At 39.7% G+C, this 20,087-nt stretch overlaps 1 protein-coding gene across 1 annotated transcript in view; it reads right to left on the bottom strand.

The window, feature by feature from the left end:
- LOC124775112 (la-related protein 7) overlaps nucleotides 1-20,087 on the bottom strand; it is a 93,927-nt gene that overhangs the window by 65,057 nt on the left and 8,783 nt on the right. The window contains exons 3-4 of the mRNA XM_047249948.1: nucleotides 4,787-4,968; nucleotides 4,509-4,673 (exon numbers count right to left, since the gene is read on the bottom strand). Of these exons, the coding sequence (XP_047105904.1) occupies nucleotides 4,509-4,673; nucleotides 4,787-4,968 (347 nt within the window). The remainder of the gene's footprint in view (nucleotides 1-4,508; nucleotides 4,674-4,786; nucleotides 4,969-20,087) is intronic.

Below are 20,087 nucleotides of genomic sequence, written 5' to 3'. Positions count from 1 at the left end.
CTTTTTTTAACAAAATTCCACTGATATTTCTGCCAGATATTTCAAGCCATCCTCGGCATGAACCAAGAGAATGACAATGTGATGCTATAAGTGGCCTTGTATGCTCCACCACGACAGCACTGTACATCCTAGAATGTGCCACAGACACTGATCAATAGCACAGAGGTATCCTTGCTTCACATTGTATAACAAACAGGATTGGAACTACTAAATAATATTAATTAAGTTTGGTGGCCTATGTAAGGGGCTATTCACAAGTACCTCAATGGTTTCAGAAAATGACTACACGAAAGTTACAAGACACAGAAAAATGGCACTTATCAGTGGACAGAGCATCTCTCAAGCTTCGATTCATAATACATGGCATGGCATAGTTGCACTAGGAGGCAGGCATTTCAGAATGTGTAAACAATTCATCCACTCTGTGGTGCTGCACTGAATTAGTTCACACCTGCATGTAGGCAACACAAGGAATATATTTCCATAGCGGACTGCTGCCTCACCTACTCAGGTGATTTGTGTCAGCCACTTGACTGAATTGGATGCACATACTGCCGTTTGCCACTTCACAAACAGTGCTCATACTGAGCACATATAATGCGAGTTGAAAGCTTGGAGAGATGTCCTATCCACCAGTATTGGTCTATTATAAATACACTACGTAATTTTCGCACAGTCGTCCTCTGAAACCCTGAAGGTACTTATTCATAACACTGCATAAATTCACAATAGATCACTACAGAAATGAAAAACAAAACTATTTAAATCTGTGTAGAAAGAAATGCACATCATCATCCCTGTATTTGGTACTTCACCTATAATTTGAATTGCAAGCACCTGCTTTCACCCTCAGTGACAATCTCTGTATCATACCCTGACATTGGTAAATGCTGCTTATAATACAATCACAATAGAACTTCTGCTGGTGCAGTCAATGAACATGACTGAAACTGCAGACATATATTTCTCATGTGAAAATATACTGCTTGGAAAAAAAGAAGCACCCAGAAGGAGAAAAGGCAACGAAATAAAACTTCATGGGTTGAGAAGTTATGCGGTGTTATACAGCGATTAAGAAACAGAGTTTAAAAAGAGCTTGGCAGTATGAGCCCACATATCAGTATGATGTTGCACCCCTCTGGTCTGGATGTGCTCACTGATTTGGTTGGGAAAGGTGTCTTAAAGCCACTCTATGTTCTCCTGCGACAAGCTGTCTGAGAACTGTCACAACCTGTTCCTGATATCCTGGATGCTGTCACTAAGACAGAGCTGATGTCTGAGCTGGTCTCACCCTTCTACTAGAGATAGATTTGGGGATCTTACTGGCCAGAGGAATTCCTCAACAACATGCAAGCAGTTCATGAATACACATCCCCCATGTTAATGAGCATTGTCCTGCTGAAAAATGGCATTGCGATACTGTCACCTGAGAGGTAATATGTGAGGACACAAAATGTCCGTTACATACCACTGTGCTGCCCTCAATCAATACCAGCTGTAGCCTGAAGTCACACTTGATGGTGCCCACACTATGATGCCAGGAGTAACACTACTGTGTTTCTTCAAAACATTGGAAGAATGGGACCTTTCCCAAGTCACACACTTGTCAACAATGGTCATCCAGGGTAGTGCAGAACCACAATTCATCACTGAACACAATTTGATGCCATTCACCAGTAGTACACAGCTCACAGTCATGGCACCATTCCAAATACAGTCATTCGCACTGTAGTGTTAATGGCAGATCATGCAATTCCCTAGTCCACCTGCTGCTGACCTTCAACCAATTGTGCGAGATGACACAGAATGTTACAGGGAGTCCAGTATTTGATCTCAGACAACAGGCACAGATGTGAAGAGGTTACAATGAGCTTGGTATACAATATGGATATACTCCCAAGTGGTGGTCAGGTGGGGTCAGCTGGAAACTTGACAATGAGTATGGCCTGCCCCCCCATGTTCCCATGCAGTCCGACATCAGACCACTTTGTCAGGTGCTGATAACATTTTCTAACACAAGCAAGTGGTATCTTCATGTCCTTCACAGTGATCACTCAACATATGATGGTATTCATACTCCTTATATACTCTATCAGGCCTAATAACAACACCGAACACAAAAGGACACTCATGCACTCTGGTGGCCATTCTACCTGTCACAGAGAATTGCAATTCTACTCATCTACATACCCATTGATCGTTTGTATGTATATAAAGTTTCATTGACATTTGACCATGGCTTCTGCACGCTTCACTTTTTTTGTCTGGTTGAGTACTTTTCTGTATATACTTAAACATTCATTTACCAAACACTTGGATGAAGAGCAATTATTCTAGATGTTGTGCCCCATCACTGACAACTAATTCCGAATTTTATCTGTACCAGATCCCTGACAATGACTTTGAACATGATCTATAATTTTATTTCAATCAGTAGGCAAAATTATCCCTATTTATAGACGATACAAGCATTGTTGTGAAGCTGAGTAAGGATGCATCAACAGAGAAAACAGTAAATGATGTTTTTGTGATAGTTACTGACTGGATTAGTAAAAAAGGGCATGCTTAGAAAAAACACAGCTCTTTCAGTTCTGTTCTGTGAAAAATATCCCACCGCCTATTAACCTAGAAACCAACAAGAAATGATAAGGAGGGTTCCATGTTCTAAATTCATAAATACATGCATACTGATGTAAACTTAAACTGGAAAAAACATACACAGATCAGCCAGAATGTTATGACAATATAAACCTGTCCAGGTGATAGCAGCATCACCTGGAGAGGAATGACTGCTAGTCAGGCACGTGCACAGTGAATGTAGTATCGATGAGCATGCTGCTGGTGTGTACATTGGGGAAGGTGTGTGATCTATCTGAGTTTGACTGAGGGCAGATTGTGATGGCACGAACGCTCAGTATGAACACTCCAGAAACTGCATGGTTTTTCCGGTTTTTGAGGAGTGCTGTGGTGTGTGTCTTCAAAATCTGGCAAAACCATGGTGCAAACATGTCCAGACATCGTGGGGTTGGATGGCCACACCTCATTACAGGTGTCAGACATCATAGGCTGGGTAGGCTGGTAAAACTGGACTGGTGGCATACTGTGGCGGAACTATCATCAGACTGTGTACAAGTGTGTCTGAACGCACAGTGCACGTAACACTCCTAATGGTGGGCCTCCGCAGCCTACGACCCAGGCACATTCCCATGTTAACACCACGACATCGGCAACTATGATGGAAATGAGCATGTGACCATCAGCACTGGACATTCGCGCAATGGCAGAGCACTGAGTGGTCTGACGAATACCAATACATCCTTCATCATGCCAATGAGAGGGCACAAATCCATCTTCTTCCAGGGGAACAGCTCCTTGACACCTGCAATGTGGGATGGAGACAAGTTTTTGGCGGCTCCATTATGCTCAGGGGAACATTCATGTGGGTATCGGTGGAGCTCATGCAAGGCATCATGGCTGCCATGGAGTATCACACACTGGTTGCAGACCATGTACACCCCTTCATGACGATCATGCTTCCCAACAGAAGTGGCATTTTTCGAGATAATGCACCATGTCACAAGGCCAGGAGTGTGGTGGAGTGGTTCGAGGAACACAGTGACAAGTTCCAAAAGATATATTGGCTCCCCAACTCACCAGATCTGAACCTCTCGAACACATCTGGGATGTGATTGAACATGGTGTCAGAGCTCATCAGTGGAGTGGAACACAACATACTAGAACTGTTGATACTAAAAGGTTCAATACGAAGGGTAATAAAATGCCGACAGTGGCAGATATTCCCAATATATTGTCATATACTGTTATGATCTACAAAAAATTCACATCAAACATGCTGTCCATCCCAGTCTCTGAAGCATAAACTGCCATAGAATATCAATATGGCTTCTTCACAAACTTTTTGTATACACTCTGGATGGAAATCCATAAAATTGACATTTGACACAGAGTTTGAAGTAATCTATTGGAGACCAAAGTTCATCCCTGAGCAGTAATGGGAGGTGATGAGACACCAGACATGCTATATTTGGTTAAGATAACAGGTATGGCTTCACACAGATGTTCCACCATTTGTCTGTCTTCTTCAAGCCGACTGTAATGTTACAACTCATATTTTCCAACACGACAATTTTCATGTCGATTGTGCTAAAACTGTGATTGCTTGCCATGGTAAAAATTCTGGAGTAACCATTGCTGTCAAATGACCCACAAATGTAGTCAACTTGAATGTGATCAAAAACTCTGGAACCACCTGAATGTGTCAAAAGTTAGGTGCTGTATCTACACAATCTGGCAGGAATGCACATAACCAAGTCTCCAACATCAAGAATTGAGTCACTCATTCACACCAAGTCGAATCACAGCAGTTATCTAGGCTTGCAAAGGATATCTTGCTATTCTGCTATTAGAATGAGAGTGACTTTTGGTACAGAGAGAGAGAGAGAGAGAGAGAGAGAGAGAGAGAGAGAGAGAGAGAGTGTTCAACAAACCTCCAGTGTTTTGTTGGCTGCCTCTGGGGTGTCAAATTCCACGAATGCAAAACCTTTTATTTTGTTACTTGGTTTATACTTCGGTATTGAAACATATACTACTTCACCATAAGATGAAAATACTCTCTTGAGCCACTCATGATCAGCATCAGGTGGGAGCTGCTCCTGAAAGAGACAGACGATGAATTGTTTGCAAAAATTACTGTTCTTTATACAAAGACCTGAATTTCAAGATTTGTTGAACTTAAGCAAGTAACACAGAAGCCTTCACTGCTTACCACATATATGGTACAATCTTCCTCATTTTCCTTGATGTGTATTGGTGTTGTACGGTACACTTTTGTCCCATCCTCGGTGACGGACAGAATCTCAGAGTCTCTTAATGCTTTTGCAATATCTTCTATATTTGAAGTTAATGCTCGTATCTTGTTGAAGCGCAAAAAAATTGCAAGATCGACATCTGTAATCATAGACAAAAAGCAGTTCTGCTTTAAGAGATTCCAAATCATATTTTCACAATAATGCACTTACAAGTCTATCACAGGACAGTGAGTGAAAATAAGGATGGGACGAAGTGGCAACGCAGTGGCAGCCGACAGTGCCGGCTGCCATTGGTTGATTGGTGGCGGGAGCCCTGCAGCCCGTTGCCTTTCAAGTGACAACTACTTTAAATCAGACTATAGTATGCCAGGTCAGCACTGGTACTACTTGCGGCTCGCTACTTCACCTTCAGAGGGCATCAGGTTCGTGTCCGACACCAACAGGGATGCAGCTGTTTGCTGGCAGGAGTCTTGTTGGCACACTTGAGGTGGCGCACAAAGCGTGAAATGAGGTGAAGAGAGTGGTGAGACAGTAAGCCTCGATCTCAGTTACTGTGGTGCCATGGAGGAACTCTGTTCATATTTGACAGCAACTGGGTTGGAACATGCACTGATGATTATGTGCCCAAGCTGTGATTATGTTCAAGGGAATAGGTACTGCCACGAAGGATGCTAAGTGTTTCTGATATCGGAGATTGGCACTGTCATGGTTTCATAGTAAACCACTTATAATGCTCATCATGCTTCCAATGAAGTGGCCCTTTGGATTACTGTAGAATTGACTACCTTTTTACATTGACCATGCAAGTTATTAATTCAAGTTTGTTACAGGTGGCATTTTATTGCACTATGTTGTTCCACAAGCATTAAAGTAGATGTGTATGAGTGTTGTGGAAGATGCAAGAACCAAGAAAAAAGATTGACATTGTACAGAAGGATTTGATTCCACAGCAACACACTGATAGACAGGAAGGCACATTGCTTAATTTCATAAATCGTTGTAGAATACTGTCTTTTTTATATATATGCCCACTTGCAAGATTTCTTTTGTTGAATGCTAATGGCACTGTTTCTCTTGAAGAACTTATTTTAATGCACCATAATTACAAGCTATTCTTGTCTTTCATGTAGTGCTGTTAATGGTGCCACTGAACGGACATACAGTGGGTGACTCTAGCATAAGAAGCTGTTCCTCTGTCACGCTTTGTACTGTTATTACGTTTGATTATACAGAAGTCGCCAAATCATTTCAGGGAGGACTTTGCATAAATTTTCTTATTGCCAGTTGACGATCTTTCATGAAATACCAGTTTACACTTAATAGTTGGGATATTTTCTTATTTAACATTTGTGTATGTTGTGGAGCCTAAGGGCTGCAAGTCTATTGTTTAACAGAGATGTGTTTACTGTTGTGTTTTTCAACAATTATGGATAACTTTTGTTAATGAATGATTTCAGACACTACTGCGTGTTGAATTTTATAAATTTCTGGAGTGACTTTGTTTTGGTTTTTTAAATAAATGTCATGAAAAGTATAGAGCCCATAATGCTCAACCAATCATTCCGCCCCCTGACTTCCAGCTTGCTGTTACTTTTTGGTATCAGAGCATGGTTTGTTGACTGAGTGGGGGAGGGTGATTTCTAATGTTAAGAAGTGGATGCCTATTATTTTGTATTTTCCAAAATGCCTGGTGTTGTTGAGGATTCAGTTTGTCAGAGTCAAGGTGAGCTTGTATATGAACTGAGGTGACGTAGTATAGAACCAAGGGGTACTGTACAGGAGTTGACTGAATAAATACGCCAGCACAGTCATCTGCTGGTGTACATAAAGTAACCACACCCAATGACGTACGCTTGGCCGCTGCTGCTCTTTGTGATGCATTGGTAGAAATCACAGAAATTATTCAGGATATTAGTAGTTGTTTCATTAGTCACATGTGTTGGGTACAGGGCCGCTTCAATCATTACACTGATAGACTGAATTACTTGTTTGGTGTTGATGTGCAAAGGGCGAGGGAAATACAGGATTACAGTGCGACAATTAAAGAATGGTTTAAGAAAAATGATAACATCACAGGTGTGAATTCGGACAGTAAAGCAGTAGTTCATGATGGGGGCAAGGAGCAAACAATTAGGGACACTATGTTTACCAGGCTGCAAAATCCATTGGAAGCTGTCGTGAATCAGTATGCTTGCAGTTTGCTAGCGTCAGTCAATTCAATTGTAGAATTTTTTTATTTTTTGTTAGAATTTGGCAGAAAGCCTTGGCGATGGAAATAAGTGATATGGAGGAATTTAGATTACCAGCTATTATGGTAAAACACTGGATGTGCAAGGAAAATTTGAAAGCTGTTCAACATAAGGAATCCTGGCAGGAATGCAGGCTCCAAATAATCAAGGTCATTCCACCTCGAGCATTGATGGAAGTAATGTATAACCACTATGAAATGGAGCAAGCTTTCAACGAATCCTTAATTGATTTGTGTTCATCATACTAAAAGGAGTGTATGTGCATGGGTTCATAATAACATGGAGGAACAGGTTGTAAGACATCTGTTAGAAAGATTGAATCTTGAAAACAGGCAGAGGGCATTATTTTGTCAGATACCTGGCACGTTTTTGGAACTGGATGAACTTGTAAGGTAGATTCAAGCTAGGCAGTATGTTGATCAAGAAACATGCAGAGAAAAATTTGCTAACTAAGAATGCTTGCACTTCCAAAAAACCCAAGCAGGCAGGGGTACGATCAGCTAGTACAGAGGAGACTAGCTCATCAAAAGACCATAACTCAGCATTGAAGTGATGTAATTGTAATAAGCAGGTCATATGAAAAGTGACTGTATGGGGAAGACCTTGCAACCTGAGTTATGACAATTACTGTACCAAAGACAGGACAAGCTCATATGTGCCGTTTGGCTGTATTGCCTTGAATAATGAACCGGTTCGTGCATTATTGGATTTAGGCAGTACTACGTCAGCAATTGATTACGACTGTTTCACCAAAATGGGAAAGACTGTCAGTGGACAGGGGGCTGTTTATCACAGCAGGTAAATCTACTCCAACAGTCAAAGGAAGTTAGCTAGTGAAAGTGGTTTTGGGGGATTTTACATAAAAAATTGATACGAAAATTGCGAGAAATCTGGCGATCGCTGATATTTTAAAGAAAGTGGGTTTGATCCCAGATTGGGCAGGAGAGAGATTTCATTTTAAATTTAAACCACAGATGCTCTTCAGGTTCTGTCAGCATGGTGAAGGTGTTACCATGGCTGTGGGTAAAGAGGAACCACATTGAAGTGGGACTCCGTGACGAACTGTTAGATCACTTTAATATCTTTGTCATGAAAAAGATTGAGCTCTCTAATCCAAATTTCCTGCTGTGTTAACAACAGAACTGTGGGTCACACGGATGCTGGAATATGGCACTGAGTTGGTGGATGACATGCCGGTTAAGGCTATGCCATACAGGACTGCCCCCCTTGAGGCGTAGCGCCGTATAACGATCCTGCCTTGGAGGCAGTTAAGTGGGAGATGTGCCTCAGAGCTGGATAGTGACAGATGGTGACGTGAGACTGGACGCGCTTGTAGTTTATGTATCAGCCGATAGAGGACAATATTGGACTGTGATTTTAGTTTCGATTGTGCCCACTAGAGTGCACTAAAGTAATAGAATGTTTTTCATAAACTGTTCTAGTATTTTCATAAAGTGTTATTATGTCTTTTTTGTGTAGATAAAATGTTATAAATGTATTTTAGCAGTATGAATGATGCGTGAGTGTGGTTTAAGATTAATATGAAGATAATTGTTTAATGAATTATGTAGTAGGATTTAGTGTGGGAACATTTCGAAGAAGTATGTATGTGGACAAAGGGGATTTTTGTAGAATATGTGGACAAAGGGGATTTTTGTAGAATATATTTGTAAAGTAAGTTTATGGTAAAGGGAAAGTTAATTCAGGTATAAATAACAATAGTAAATAACTTTATACACAAGCAAAACTTCAGCATATTAGATAATTACGTCGGTAATAGTGCAGTCGTTAGGTTTACTATTTTGCGATTGGTTATTGATGAAAAGTGCAGATTGAGTGTTGTTTTGCTATTGGCTGTTGAGTAAACTGACCAATGGTAAAGCAATATTCTTCGCGCGCCTTTCTCTGCTGGTAGAGAAGACAGAGAGTGTTCTAGAGAAGAGTGGGAGCCTAGCCGTGAAACAGATCGGACGTGTGTAGTAGTAGTTCTGACGGAAACGATAAGTTGCCGGATCTAGCAGTGTTTCATACATCAAAAGTGTTGGAAAGTGACGGCATAATTATTCCGACGTGTGTGTGTAGAAATTTCGGAATTTTTAAGTGAATTGTGTGACGAGAAAAGACATATATTCCGTGTGGTGTATTGAGCAGGTCGGTGGCTAAAAATTGTGACTGCATTTGGTACCGACAGACTTAATATTTGGAGAGCATTATCAATCAAAAACAATCAGTATTTTTGTAGCTATTATGTTTTCGGGAAATGCAACACCATAAACTTGCTAACGTGAGTGAAAGGGATTATGAGTGACTGTGTTAAGACTAGCACGGGCTTGGCAGTGATACTTGTTCACCTAAGTTTCAGAATATATTAGTTGAGGACAAAATTTCCAAACTTTCATTTGTGTGAAAAAGTTCTCCTGAAACATAGATTAGTGACTTAAATTGCAGCCTGGTTCACGCCGAAGTACAGTAGGTTTCACTCGGCTTTCCTACTGATGATCTGCTGAGACAATGTTCACAGGTAGGTGCAGGTTCGTCGTAAATGGACGGAAAGAACCGCACCGCCGCACCCTCCATGATGAAGATATTAAGGGAAAACATAAGAAAAATGTTGCAATAGGGAGTCACTTAACCTTCTAAACCACCCTATGCTGCACTTGTATTTCTAGTACCAAAAGCTGATGGAGAATATCATCCAGTAGTGGGCTATAGGGAGTTAAATAAAAAAAGGTCTTTACCCTTACTGGACTTGCACACATACTCTGGGTGGTTTGAAGGAGCTTGGATGCTTACCACATTGGATACCAACTAAGCTTACACTCAGAAAACATTGAATGAAAGATCCAAACCAATCACTGCATTTGTCATTAATTTGAATTTATTCAAATTCAATAGAACTCTGTTTGATTTAGTGGCAAGGACTGCTTCCTATTGCAATTAATGGATTGCATATTTTCTGATGTTAAGTTCAAGTTTGTGTACCACTAATTAGATGACTTAGTTGTATATCATAAAACAATTCAAGAACATGTGGTACACTCGCAAGAGGTCCATGGACAATTAAGAAAGGCAGGTCTAAGAGTAAACCCCGAGAATGTGGTTTTTGCTTTTCCATCGATGAAGTTTGTGGGGCATATTGTGTCTGGGGAACATGTCTGTTTTGATCCTGATAGGGTAGAAATTATCAATCAAATGTCTCAGCCACGAAATGTCAAGTAGGTCGAACAGTTCATAGGAATGGCTAATTTCTTCTGAAAATTCATTAATGAGGTTACTGACAAAGTGGCTCCTCTCAATGAATTGTGTCAGAAGGGAGCCAAATTTATTTGGGGTAATTCTCAGGAGGCTGCATTTTTAGCTCTTAAACAAGCATTGCAATTAGCACAAGTGTCAGTTCTATCTGATTTTAATGAGGAGCCCACTTTGCAGATTGATGCATCCGGACACGGAATTGGCAGAGTCCTCCTATACGAAAGAGGTGGGGATCAGAGGTTTATTGCCTATGCCTCTAGGGGTTTGAATGAATTGGAGAAGAAGAACTCCACATACAAAGTAGAAACTCAGTTTTGTTGGGGATGGAGATGTATAGGTATTATCCAGAACATGGGAAATTCATTTGGAAACTGATAATCAGGCACTGACCTGGATCTTGGCTAGGCGCAAAAAATGGGTGAATCACGAGATAGGCGACTAGGATTCTTACATTCTGGTTTGATGTTCGCAACATTAAGGGGACAGAGAACGTGTTGGCAGATGGATTGAGCTGCATATTTGACCAGGGAGAGGATAGTTGCACCGATCATTCCCCACAGGGCGAATGGGAGCAGGCTGGGCAGGTTACTTCCATCCTTACCCAGATCCCCAGTCTGTTTAAGGATATGAGAAATTTCCACGACCAGGAGCCACATTTGAGGAGTATAAAGCAAAGGATTAAAAATGGCGAGGAGGTTAACCCGAATATACTCAAGGGGAAAGTCCTCTGTTGTAAGGTACAGGGACAGAGGCAACCAAAGACTGTGGCACCTAAGGAACTGGTGACTTTGTTGTTCAAATATCTTCACAAATCCCCAGTGGGGAGGGAGGTGGCACATTTAGAGAATTTGTAAGAGGGTAGCCTGATGTCAGGTATGTGCAATGAACAAGCCAGGTCAGGATACCAGGGTTGGTTACTCGGTGTAAAAACCCATAGAGAAAGCTTTTCAATGAACGTGTATCGATTTCGTTCGCCTGTTACGAAGTTCTAAGGAGGAGAATAGATATTTTTTGGTGTGTATTGATGCGTGTACTAGATTTACATGGTTGCGACCAACCAGAGGTGTGACGACCCGAGCAGTCACCCAGAATTTAACCAGCATTTTTGGGATCTTTGGGCTGCCACAATCCATAGTCCCAAATAATGTGAGCTCCTTTACTGCTGAGGTGTTTAGGCAATTCTATTAAGGGATGGGGATAGAATATACTACCAAAACCCCACATTACCCAGCCCTTCTTATGCTGATCGCCCGAACTGCAATCTTAGATCTGCACCGATTGCTTATCATCATGAGAACAAGAGTAACTGGGATCATTCTCCAGCATTGTTGGCTACGGCATTCAATATGGAATCCCACGAAATGGATAAGTCAACACCTATGCAGCACTCGGATGTACGTGACTCTGGCTTCTCGCACTGGACACCACCTTCGACTGCCACGCCAGCACGAAGATTTTGTGTTCAAGTGTTCACTCCGCCATGCTCTGCAGTGTCAAGGGGGGTGGGGGTGGGGTGGAGGGGCAGTGTACTCAATCATCTTTGATTTATCTTTGTCTATGTTCTCTTGGCATGCTACATTTGTACTGCCATGTTGTATTCACTTACTTCTGTGCCTCATAAATGTATATTCAATGTCTAAAGTATGTTATTACTACCCTACGACACATAATGTCCACAAGCTAATACTAAATTCCTCTTTACCTGCAAAAATCATGAAGAGAGACATTTAGATCAATTTACTTCATGCTTCATGTGAATAACAATGATAATTACGTATGAAGAGGTCAACAACCAAACCATGATCCACACACAAAATCCGACCTATTTTTGATAACTTTGTACTTAAAAGCAAGAACAGTTCTTACCCTGGTGAGAATCTCATAGCTGATGAAGGTTTATGTCCATTCAGAGGGAGAATTCGATTTCAAGTATATATCAAGAACAAACCGAGCAGGTGTGGTATCAAATTTTTCCATTCTAAGTGATTCAGCAACAGGATATGTTTTGAACTGTGAAGTGTACACTGGTTAAGGTGAAAAAGACAACAGTGCAGATTCAGGGTCATACACTGTACATAGACCCGTTGTATACTTCTGTAAAATTATTTGAAAGATTGTTTGATGAGGGCACATCTGCTGTTGCCACAATAATGAGAAACAGAAAAGGCCTACTACAGGAATTCAAACAGAATAAGCTAAAGAGGTGAAATAGTATTCCAGAGAAAAAATTCCGTGCTAGCACTTCACTGGAAAGATACTAGGGATGTGTTTGCCCTTTCTACTAAACAATGGCAAGTAGTGTTACAAAGACAAAATCCAAGACTGGAATGGTAAAAAAACTGAAGCCTGATCTCATACCTGATTATAATAAAAATAAAACTGGTGTTGATCATGGAGATCAGCTAGTGACCTACTATTATTTTCAACAGTGAACAATGAAATGGTGGAAAAAGGTATTTTTTCATGTGTTTATGATGTGCGTGGTCAATTCTTACATTCTGTACAAGAAACTTCAGCTTGTCTTTCACAAACAAACCAGCTTGTTTATTTTTTGGTGAACCTGGGAAAACAAATAATCGAGAAATCAGGTGAAGCTTTCAATGAAGATGAAAAGCAGGGTTCAGTAGCAAACCGGCTAACAGCAAGGCATTTCCCCACTCGAGTCCCATCAAGAACAAGCAAGAAGTATGCATAAAGATATTGTATTGCTTGCTCTGAGAAGGGCGCACGCTGCACTGGCAAATGAGTGAGAAAGGAAACCAGGTGGTGGTGTTCAAAATGGTTCAAATGGCTCTGAGCACTATGGGACTCAACTTCTGAGGTCATTAGTCCCCTAGAACTTAGAACTAGTTAAACCTAACTAACCTAAGGACATCACACACATACATCCCGAGACAGGATTCAAACCTGCGACCGTAGCGGTCTTCCGGGTCCAGACTGCAGCGCCTAGAACCACACGCCAGATGGTGGTGTGAAGAATGTAATGTAAGATTGTGTCTATCTGACTGTTTCAAGCAATATCACACAAAGACAAATTCTGCTCAATGAAAATAGTTGTATAAATTCAATTAAATAGTTTAGTACATTTATTTTATAATAAATTCTGATTTATCGCAATTACAAACTTTTCTTCTACCTCTGAATCTTCTAATTTTCAAAATATAATGATTCTGTAAATATGGGATATCTTTCAAAAAACTTAAAACTAATGTTGAGATATAGGATGATAATACAAACATCAGTTGAAAGGTTTTGCTTTTCTTCACATGTTTTGGTCAGGAGCCAAGCAAAAAAGGTGCAAAATGTACGACTTCCAAGGGATTGCAGCAGTTCCTGTGGCCCAGCTGCAATGTGTTAATATACAACATGAGCAGCAAGGGCCCCAACTAAGTTTCCTGGGGCACTCTCAAAGTTACTTCTACATCTGACGATGACTCCCCATCCCAGATAACGTGCTGTGCCCTTCCTACCAAAAAGTCCTCAATCCAGTCACAAATTTCAGTTGACACCCCTTATGATCCTACTTTTGACAATATGCATAGAGGTGGTACTGAGTCAAATGCTTTTCAGAAATCAAGAAATACCGCATCTGCCCGGCTGCCTTGATAAAAACCTTTCAGCAGGTCATGTGAAAAAATTGAGAGTTGGGTTTTACATGATCGATGTTTTCGGAATCCTTGCTGACTGGCACTGAGGAGGTGATTCTGTTCTAGATATCTCGTTATATTTGAGCTCAGAATATGTTTTAAGATTCTACAACAAACCAATGTCAAGGATATTGGACGGTAGTTTTGTGGATCACTTCAACAACCCTTCTTGTAGACAGATGTGACCTGTGCCTTTTTCTAAGAACTGGGGATGATTTTTTGTTCACGGGATCTATTATAGATCGTAGTTAGAGGAGGAGCTAACTTAGCCACAAATTCCGTATAGAATCTGACAGGGATTCCATTGGGGCCTGGAACTCTGTTCAATTTTAACGATTTCAGCTGTTTCTCAACAAGACTGACACTATTATTTATTTCATTCATCTTTTCAGTGGTCTGAGGATTAAATTGGGGCAATTCTCTTGGGTTTTCTTTTGTAAAGGAACATTTGAAAACAGAGGTAAGCTTTTCCTTTGCTATCCTCAATTTCAGTTTCTGTCTCACTCGCTAGGGACTGGAAATTAACTTTGGTGGCACTGACAGCCTTTACATACTACCAGAATTTCATCTCCATGTGCTTGGATAGGTGCTGAAAGAGAGCATTACTTGTCCTCCAAGCTACTTCAATGATATAAAAAACTGAACTTTAAACTTTCTGTATTCAAATTGTCTTTTAAAATAACACAATATCATATACTTGGTGGACTGACAAGTCATCCCATACATGTTGTACAAATGCAAGACAAGAAGTAAGTTTTTCACTTGTTGCAGCATCTATTGTAGCCATGTGCTTTTCTCCTTGTCATCTAAACAGCTCCAAAGCCTCCCACCAAGAAACAAGCAAACCCACAGAACAGGTGGAGAAAAACATTCGCTGTCTCACATTGCAGCAGTGATGGCGTCAATCCATTCTTCCGTCTCTACATATCGTAATAATATCTCCCACAGCGAGATATCCTGACACTTAACTACCACTAAATGTCGTTAACATCTTTTGCGCCACGGAAGCTTCAAACTGGGACATGCCACTCTAAGAATGTCATGTCGCACTTCATGCTGCACCCGATATAAGCAGCTGTTCCAACTCTTAAATTAACTCTCCTCACAGAAGTGTTGAAATGAGGTAGGTTATGGCATCTAAGAGCAAATATAAACTCAACACTGACATGTCTTGACGGTGATGCAATCTCTACAAGGTCAGATTCTATACTGTACCCAGGATCTTTGTCAATACTATCTCGCAAGAGAACTACCAAACAACATAAATTTCTTTTTTTTTTATTGGCTCCCCTACATTCTTACTTTTCTTAATATTGTTGCAAGTTCTTTGTGCCTTGCCTACATGTATACCTGCCTGCAGCTCACCAACTGGTCAAACTTATTTTCTAATTCCTCATGTTACCTGTTGCCACTTCCCACCCCTCTCTACCATTCTCCCTCCACAATCCATCCAGGTCTTTCCCTGCCTTGTCTAATTCAGCCTGAAAGGCAACAATTTTCCCTCCTGTTCCACTATCTGCCTATCTCTACTCAGTAACCTACAAAACCACTTAAGAGGCTCATTTACTTCCCAATCCCCATGTCACTACAGTCACCTCAATGGAAAAAAGTAATGCATCAATCACAACATACGCTGGTACTAATTGTTTTACAGCACATCGGCACTTTTCATTCATTGTAAAATAATACTTTAGTACGAATAAGTCAATTAAATTACTGAAATACATGAAAACATGTTGTCAAAAATTTGGCTTATATGCAACTACTTGTCCAACATTTCTGACTCAAGAAAACTTAAGGTCTACCTAAGTTTACAGCATCAGAAGATAAACAAAAAAATGACTAAAACCTGACTTTGTTTACAAGATCACAAAACTCTCACATCTTGCCTGGTGCAGGGCTTTCAGCCACAGTGTAATCGAACAATAGGATCTCTCTTCCTATTTATGCACAATACATTATATTTATTTACGTTCTAGGACAACTGCCAGTTCTGGGTAAAGTCTAGAACAGGGCCAGCTGCAGTCCAGCTGGCAACACATCAGTTTCATGAAGCCAATGGGATGATACTTTCACATAAATGAGAGGTGAGAAAATGAATGTCTAGCGCCAAGTACATCAGGAATTACGAGGTTGTGGTTAGGCTGGGGCCTAGTAACACAGCTTAAATTGCTGCGAGTAAAACAAGCAGCAGTTAAATTTATAATCTTTGTTGTCATAAATATTTGACTGTTTTTTCCACTTACATGATTACAAGGTTGTGGCTAGGTTAGAAGGTGAAAGTTTAGTTGTGAGTTGGCGAAGCCAACAATTGTGAAAGCCAAATTACCTGGTTGTAGTAACAGATTGATCTGTAGGTGAATCCAAGGCTTAGGTCAGGTTGGGGTACAACAGTTTCACTCACAAAAATTAAATTAATAATCTTTGTTACAATATATATTTGTTTCTTTTGAATATTTTACAAATAACATGGCTGTAATTAGGCTGTGATCTAATACTACAGCTTAAATTAATAATCTTGGTCGTCAAAATATTCTCCCATTTCTTCTGAATGTGTTATGATTTTAGAGATAGTATTATACTGACATGAGAATGTAACAGTACTGCTTTGAAACATGTCATCTGTCTGCTGCTCTCTCACTGGCTGGATACACCCAGCATCTGACACGTCCTCTTTCCTTCCCATCACATTTTGTGGTGAGTGCTGGTAACATTACTGCACAAAAAACCTTTAAGTACAACACTGGGGCTGAACTAAACTTTTGCCACCCGTCCCTGTTGACACAAAATAAATGACGTTGATACTGCAAGTTTTTGTATCCATCAAACATGTTCAATTAATGGCAGTCACCATCAGTGTAGAGCCTGTGAAATTGACAGGAGCTGTGCTACTTCACCTTCTGCCAGAAGATTTGTAGTAACAGCACTTTCACTGTCATCAAGCCAGTCAACTTCAATTAAGCATATCATGTGTGTGGACACAGTTTAAAAAAAAGATCAACAAAAAGTCATGTACAACTGTGCAACAATAATAGTGCCTCAGTGAAGCAAACAGTATTGCTTCCTTTCTACAAGACCTCAAGCATATTTTGTCAATAAATTATTCCCTTACTTGATGTCAGTAATTCCAACACAGGTTAAAAACAGTTCTGCCAGCGCACAAAAAACGAAACAAATAGCTCAAAAAATTTGGCTAAACTATGAAATCAGGTCTCTTTATGCCAAAAATCAAACCCTAAATTGGGAACTATATAAAGCACACCTTAATCTTATGAGTGTTCTGAACAATACTGCTGTTTTTGCCCATCTTGTTAGCAGTGTTGAAAATCGTACATATGCAGTGATAGAAGAAATGAAAAACCCACAAACAAAAGATTGCAAATTTAAAAGCTAAACAAACACCCAACACAGCCATAAACTACACCCAGTCTAATGAAAAATACCATTTCTAGCCAAGACTAGTCAACCTCACGGACACTATTTTGCGTACAGAAGAAACAGAACTACTCAAAATAGGTCTGAAACATAATGTCAGCACACAGATAGATGAAAAACACATAGAAAATGTCATAGTTTAATCAGAAAGCATTCTCACACAGGAAAACAGAAATGAAACAAGTGAAGTAAACATTGGTCTGACGAGAGAGCTAGTCAATAACGAAATCAAAAACATAACAACACAGATGAAAGAAAACAGAAGAAACCAAAACAATAAAGATTCTATAACACAGACAAAACTTTGAAAGAAACTACATGAATGCAACACCAGCATCACAAAGGCAGATAAAGGAAGCATAGTGGTTGTCATGGATAAAGAGCAATACATCGGTAAGATACAAGAGTTCATCACAAAAAATAAAATTATAAAATTAAAATCAGATCCAACAAACAGATTGCAAACGAAGCTGAGAAACACAATGAGCATACAATAGAAAATAATGAAAAAAGAAAACTGATACAAACAAATCCCAGTGCACCTTCACTCCGATGCCAACCAAAGCTACATAAGAAAGATCTCCTCGTCAGAGCTACTGTGAATTATAGAAATGCTCCCACTTACCCAACTGCAAGAGACATGTTGAAAATCTTATCAGAAAACTACAAATTACAAGAAGACAGGACTATAAGAAACACCACACAATTGATTCAGTACATAAAAGACATCCAAGTTCCAGACACAGCCACCCTCCTGTCATTTGATGTAGAGAATATGTATTCCAATATACCAATAAGTGAAACAATAAACATTACAGAACAAAATTTTAAGACACACAACACACTTCCACAAGTATACATCAAAGAAACAGTCAGGCTTCTAGAGCTAATAACAGAAAAGAATTATTTTCAGTTCAATAATGAATTCTATTTACAAAGTTCCAGTGTCTAGAACCATAGCAAACATATTTACAAACCATGTAGAACAGATTATATTAACAAAATAGTGCCAAATAGGTGCAACAACCTATACTGGATTAGACATATGGATATCTTGTGCCTGATAGATGAACCAAAAAATAAAACTGAACAGTTACACACAGACATACATTCTGTTCATGATAAGATACATTTTACAATAGAGAAAGAGCAAAATAGACAGTTAAATTTCTTGGACATGACCATGAAGATTCAAAACAACCAACACACATTTGCCATATACCGAAAACTGACAACAACAAACACAAGTATACATAAGACATCACAGCACCCCACTTCTCAAAAGCACGCAGCACTTAGATACATGCTCCACAGACTAAACACAGTACCATTAGATTTAAAAAAAAAAAAAAAATAATGAATAATATAATACAAATAGCCACAAACAATGGATACAAAGAAAACAGTAACAAAACTGATCAAGAAACAGAAAAGAACAAACATCCAACTGTCACCAACACAAGGACAAAATCACACATAACAAATACACAAAATACAAGGATAGAAACAACACAAAGTGTGAAAGAAAGAAAAAGAAAGTAAACAATGGTACACAGTGAAATATAACCAAAAATACACGCACAGAACATCCAATATTTTCAAAAAACAAGGCATAAAAATAGCGCACCAAACCAACAACTCAATTCAGAAATACTTCCCAAAAACAATAGGAAAAACCGATCTGTATCAGAAATCAGGAATATACCAACTGAAATGCAATACATGTGATGGAAGATATATAGGTCAAACCAGGAAGACAGTTGATACCAGATACAAAGAACATGTGCATGGAAGTATAGGACAAATCATTCGACTTTTGCAGAACACTCTCACCAACACCAATATAAAATTACAACCAGAGACACAGACATGGAAATCATAATGATAAACAACAAAACATACCTACTCACCTTACAAGAAAATTACCACATCCAAAAACCCATAACAGAAAAGAAACAACTCATAAATGATCAGATCAACTTGGCAAACCACACACTCATTAAACTGATTAACCCCTTAATATAACATTAAAAGTACACATATAACCACAGGCTCCATTTACCACTACCATTTCCTCCCGGATCTGTCCCACAATCACTATCCAGGCCATCCCTGCCATTCCTCCCCCTCCTCCCCCCCTGGAAAAAAGAAAAATAGCCAATCCTCTAACATCTCTATCTACATACAAGACAATTTCACTAACACTTACGCTCTCTCTCTCTCTCCCCCGCCCCTCACACACACACACACACACACACACACACACACACACACACACACACACAAAAAATCGTTTCATAGGTTGGCAACACTCACAATGTGAATGAAAACAAATGAATAGGCATAAGTACTGTGGCAGTGATGAATGAAAACAGTTAAGAAAGTCAATTATAAGTAATGCAGCACAGGAAATAATGCAAAATGCCAAAAACTGCAGATGTGAAATGAAGCCTGTCGACACCAACCACTGCTAGCAAGAGGGGAAGGAGCAGATTATGTAAAGAAAACTGTAAGTAGCTTGCAAACTAACTTAATAACGAAAACACTGTTTTTAACCTAAAAGAATCAAGAAATAAATGTACAAACATGTGTACCCAATTTACAGAATACCACAGGAGATGCTTTGTAAATAAAAATGAAACACGTCTGGTGTAATTCTTTTTAGTTACATTGTA

Source organism: Schistocerca piceifrons, chromosome 1 (assembly GCF_021461385.2).
Source record: "Schistocerca piceifrons isolate TAMUIC-IGC-003096 chromosome 1, iqSchPice1.1, whole genome shotgun sequence".
Lineage (NCBI taxonomy): Eukaryota > Metazoa > Arthropoda > Insecta > Orthoptera > Acrididae > Schistocerca > Schistocerca piceifrons.
Note: the sequence above shows the minus strand (reverse complement) of the source record. Positions and strands in the feature narration are given on the sequence as shown.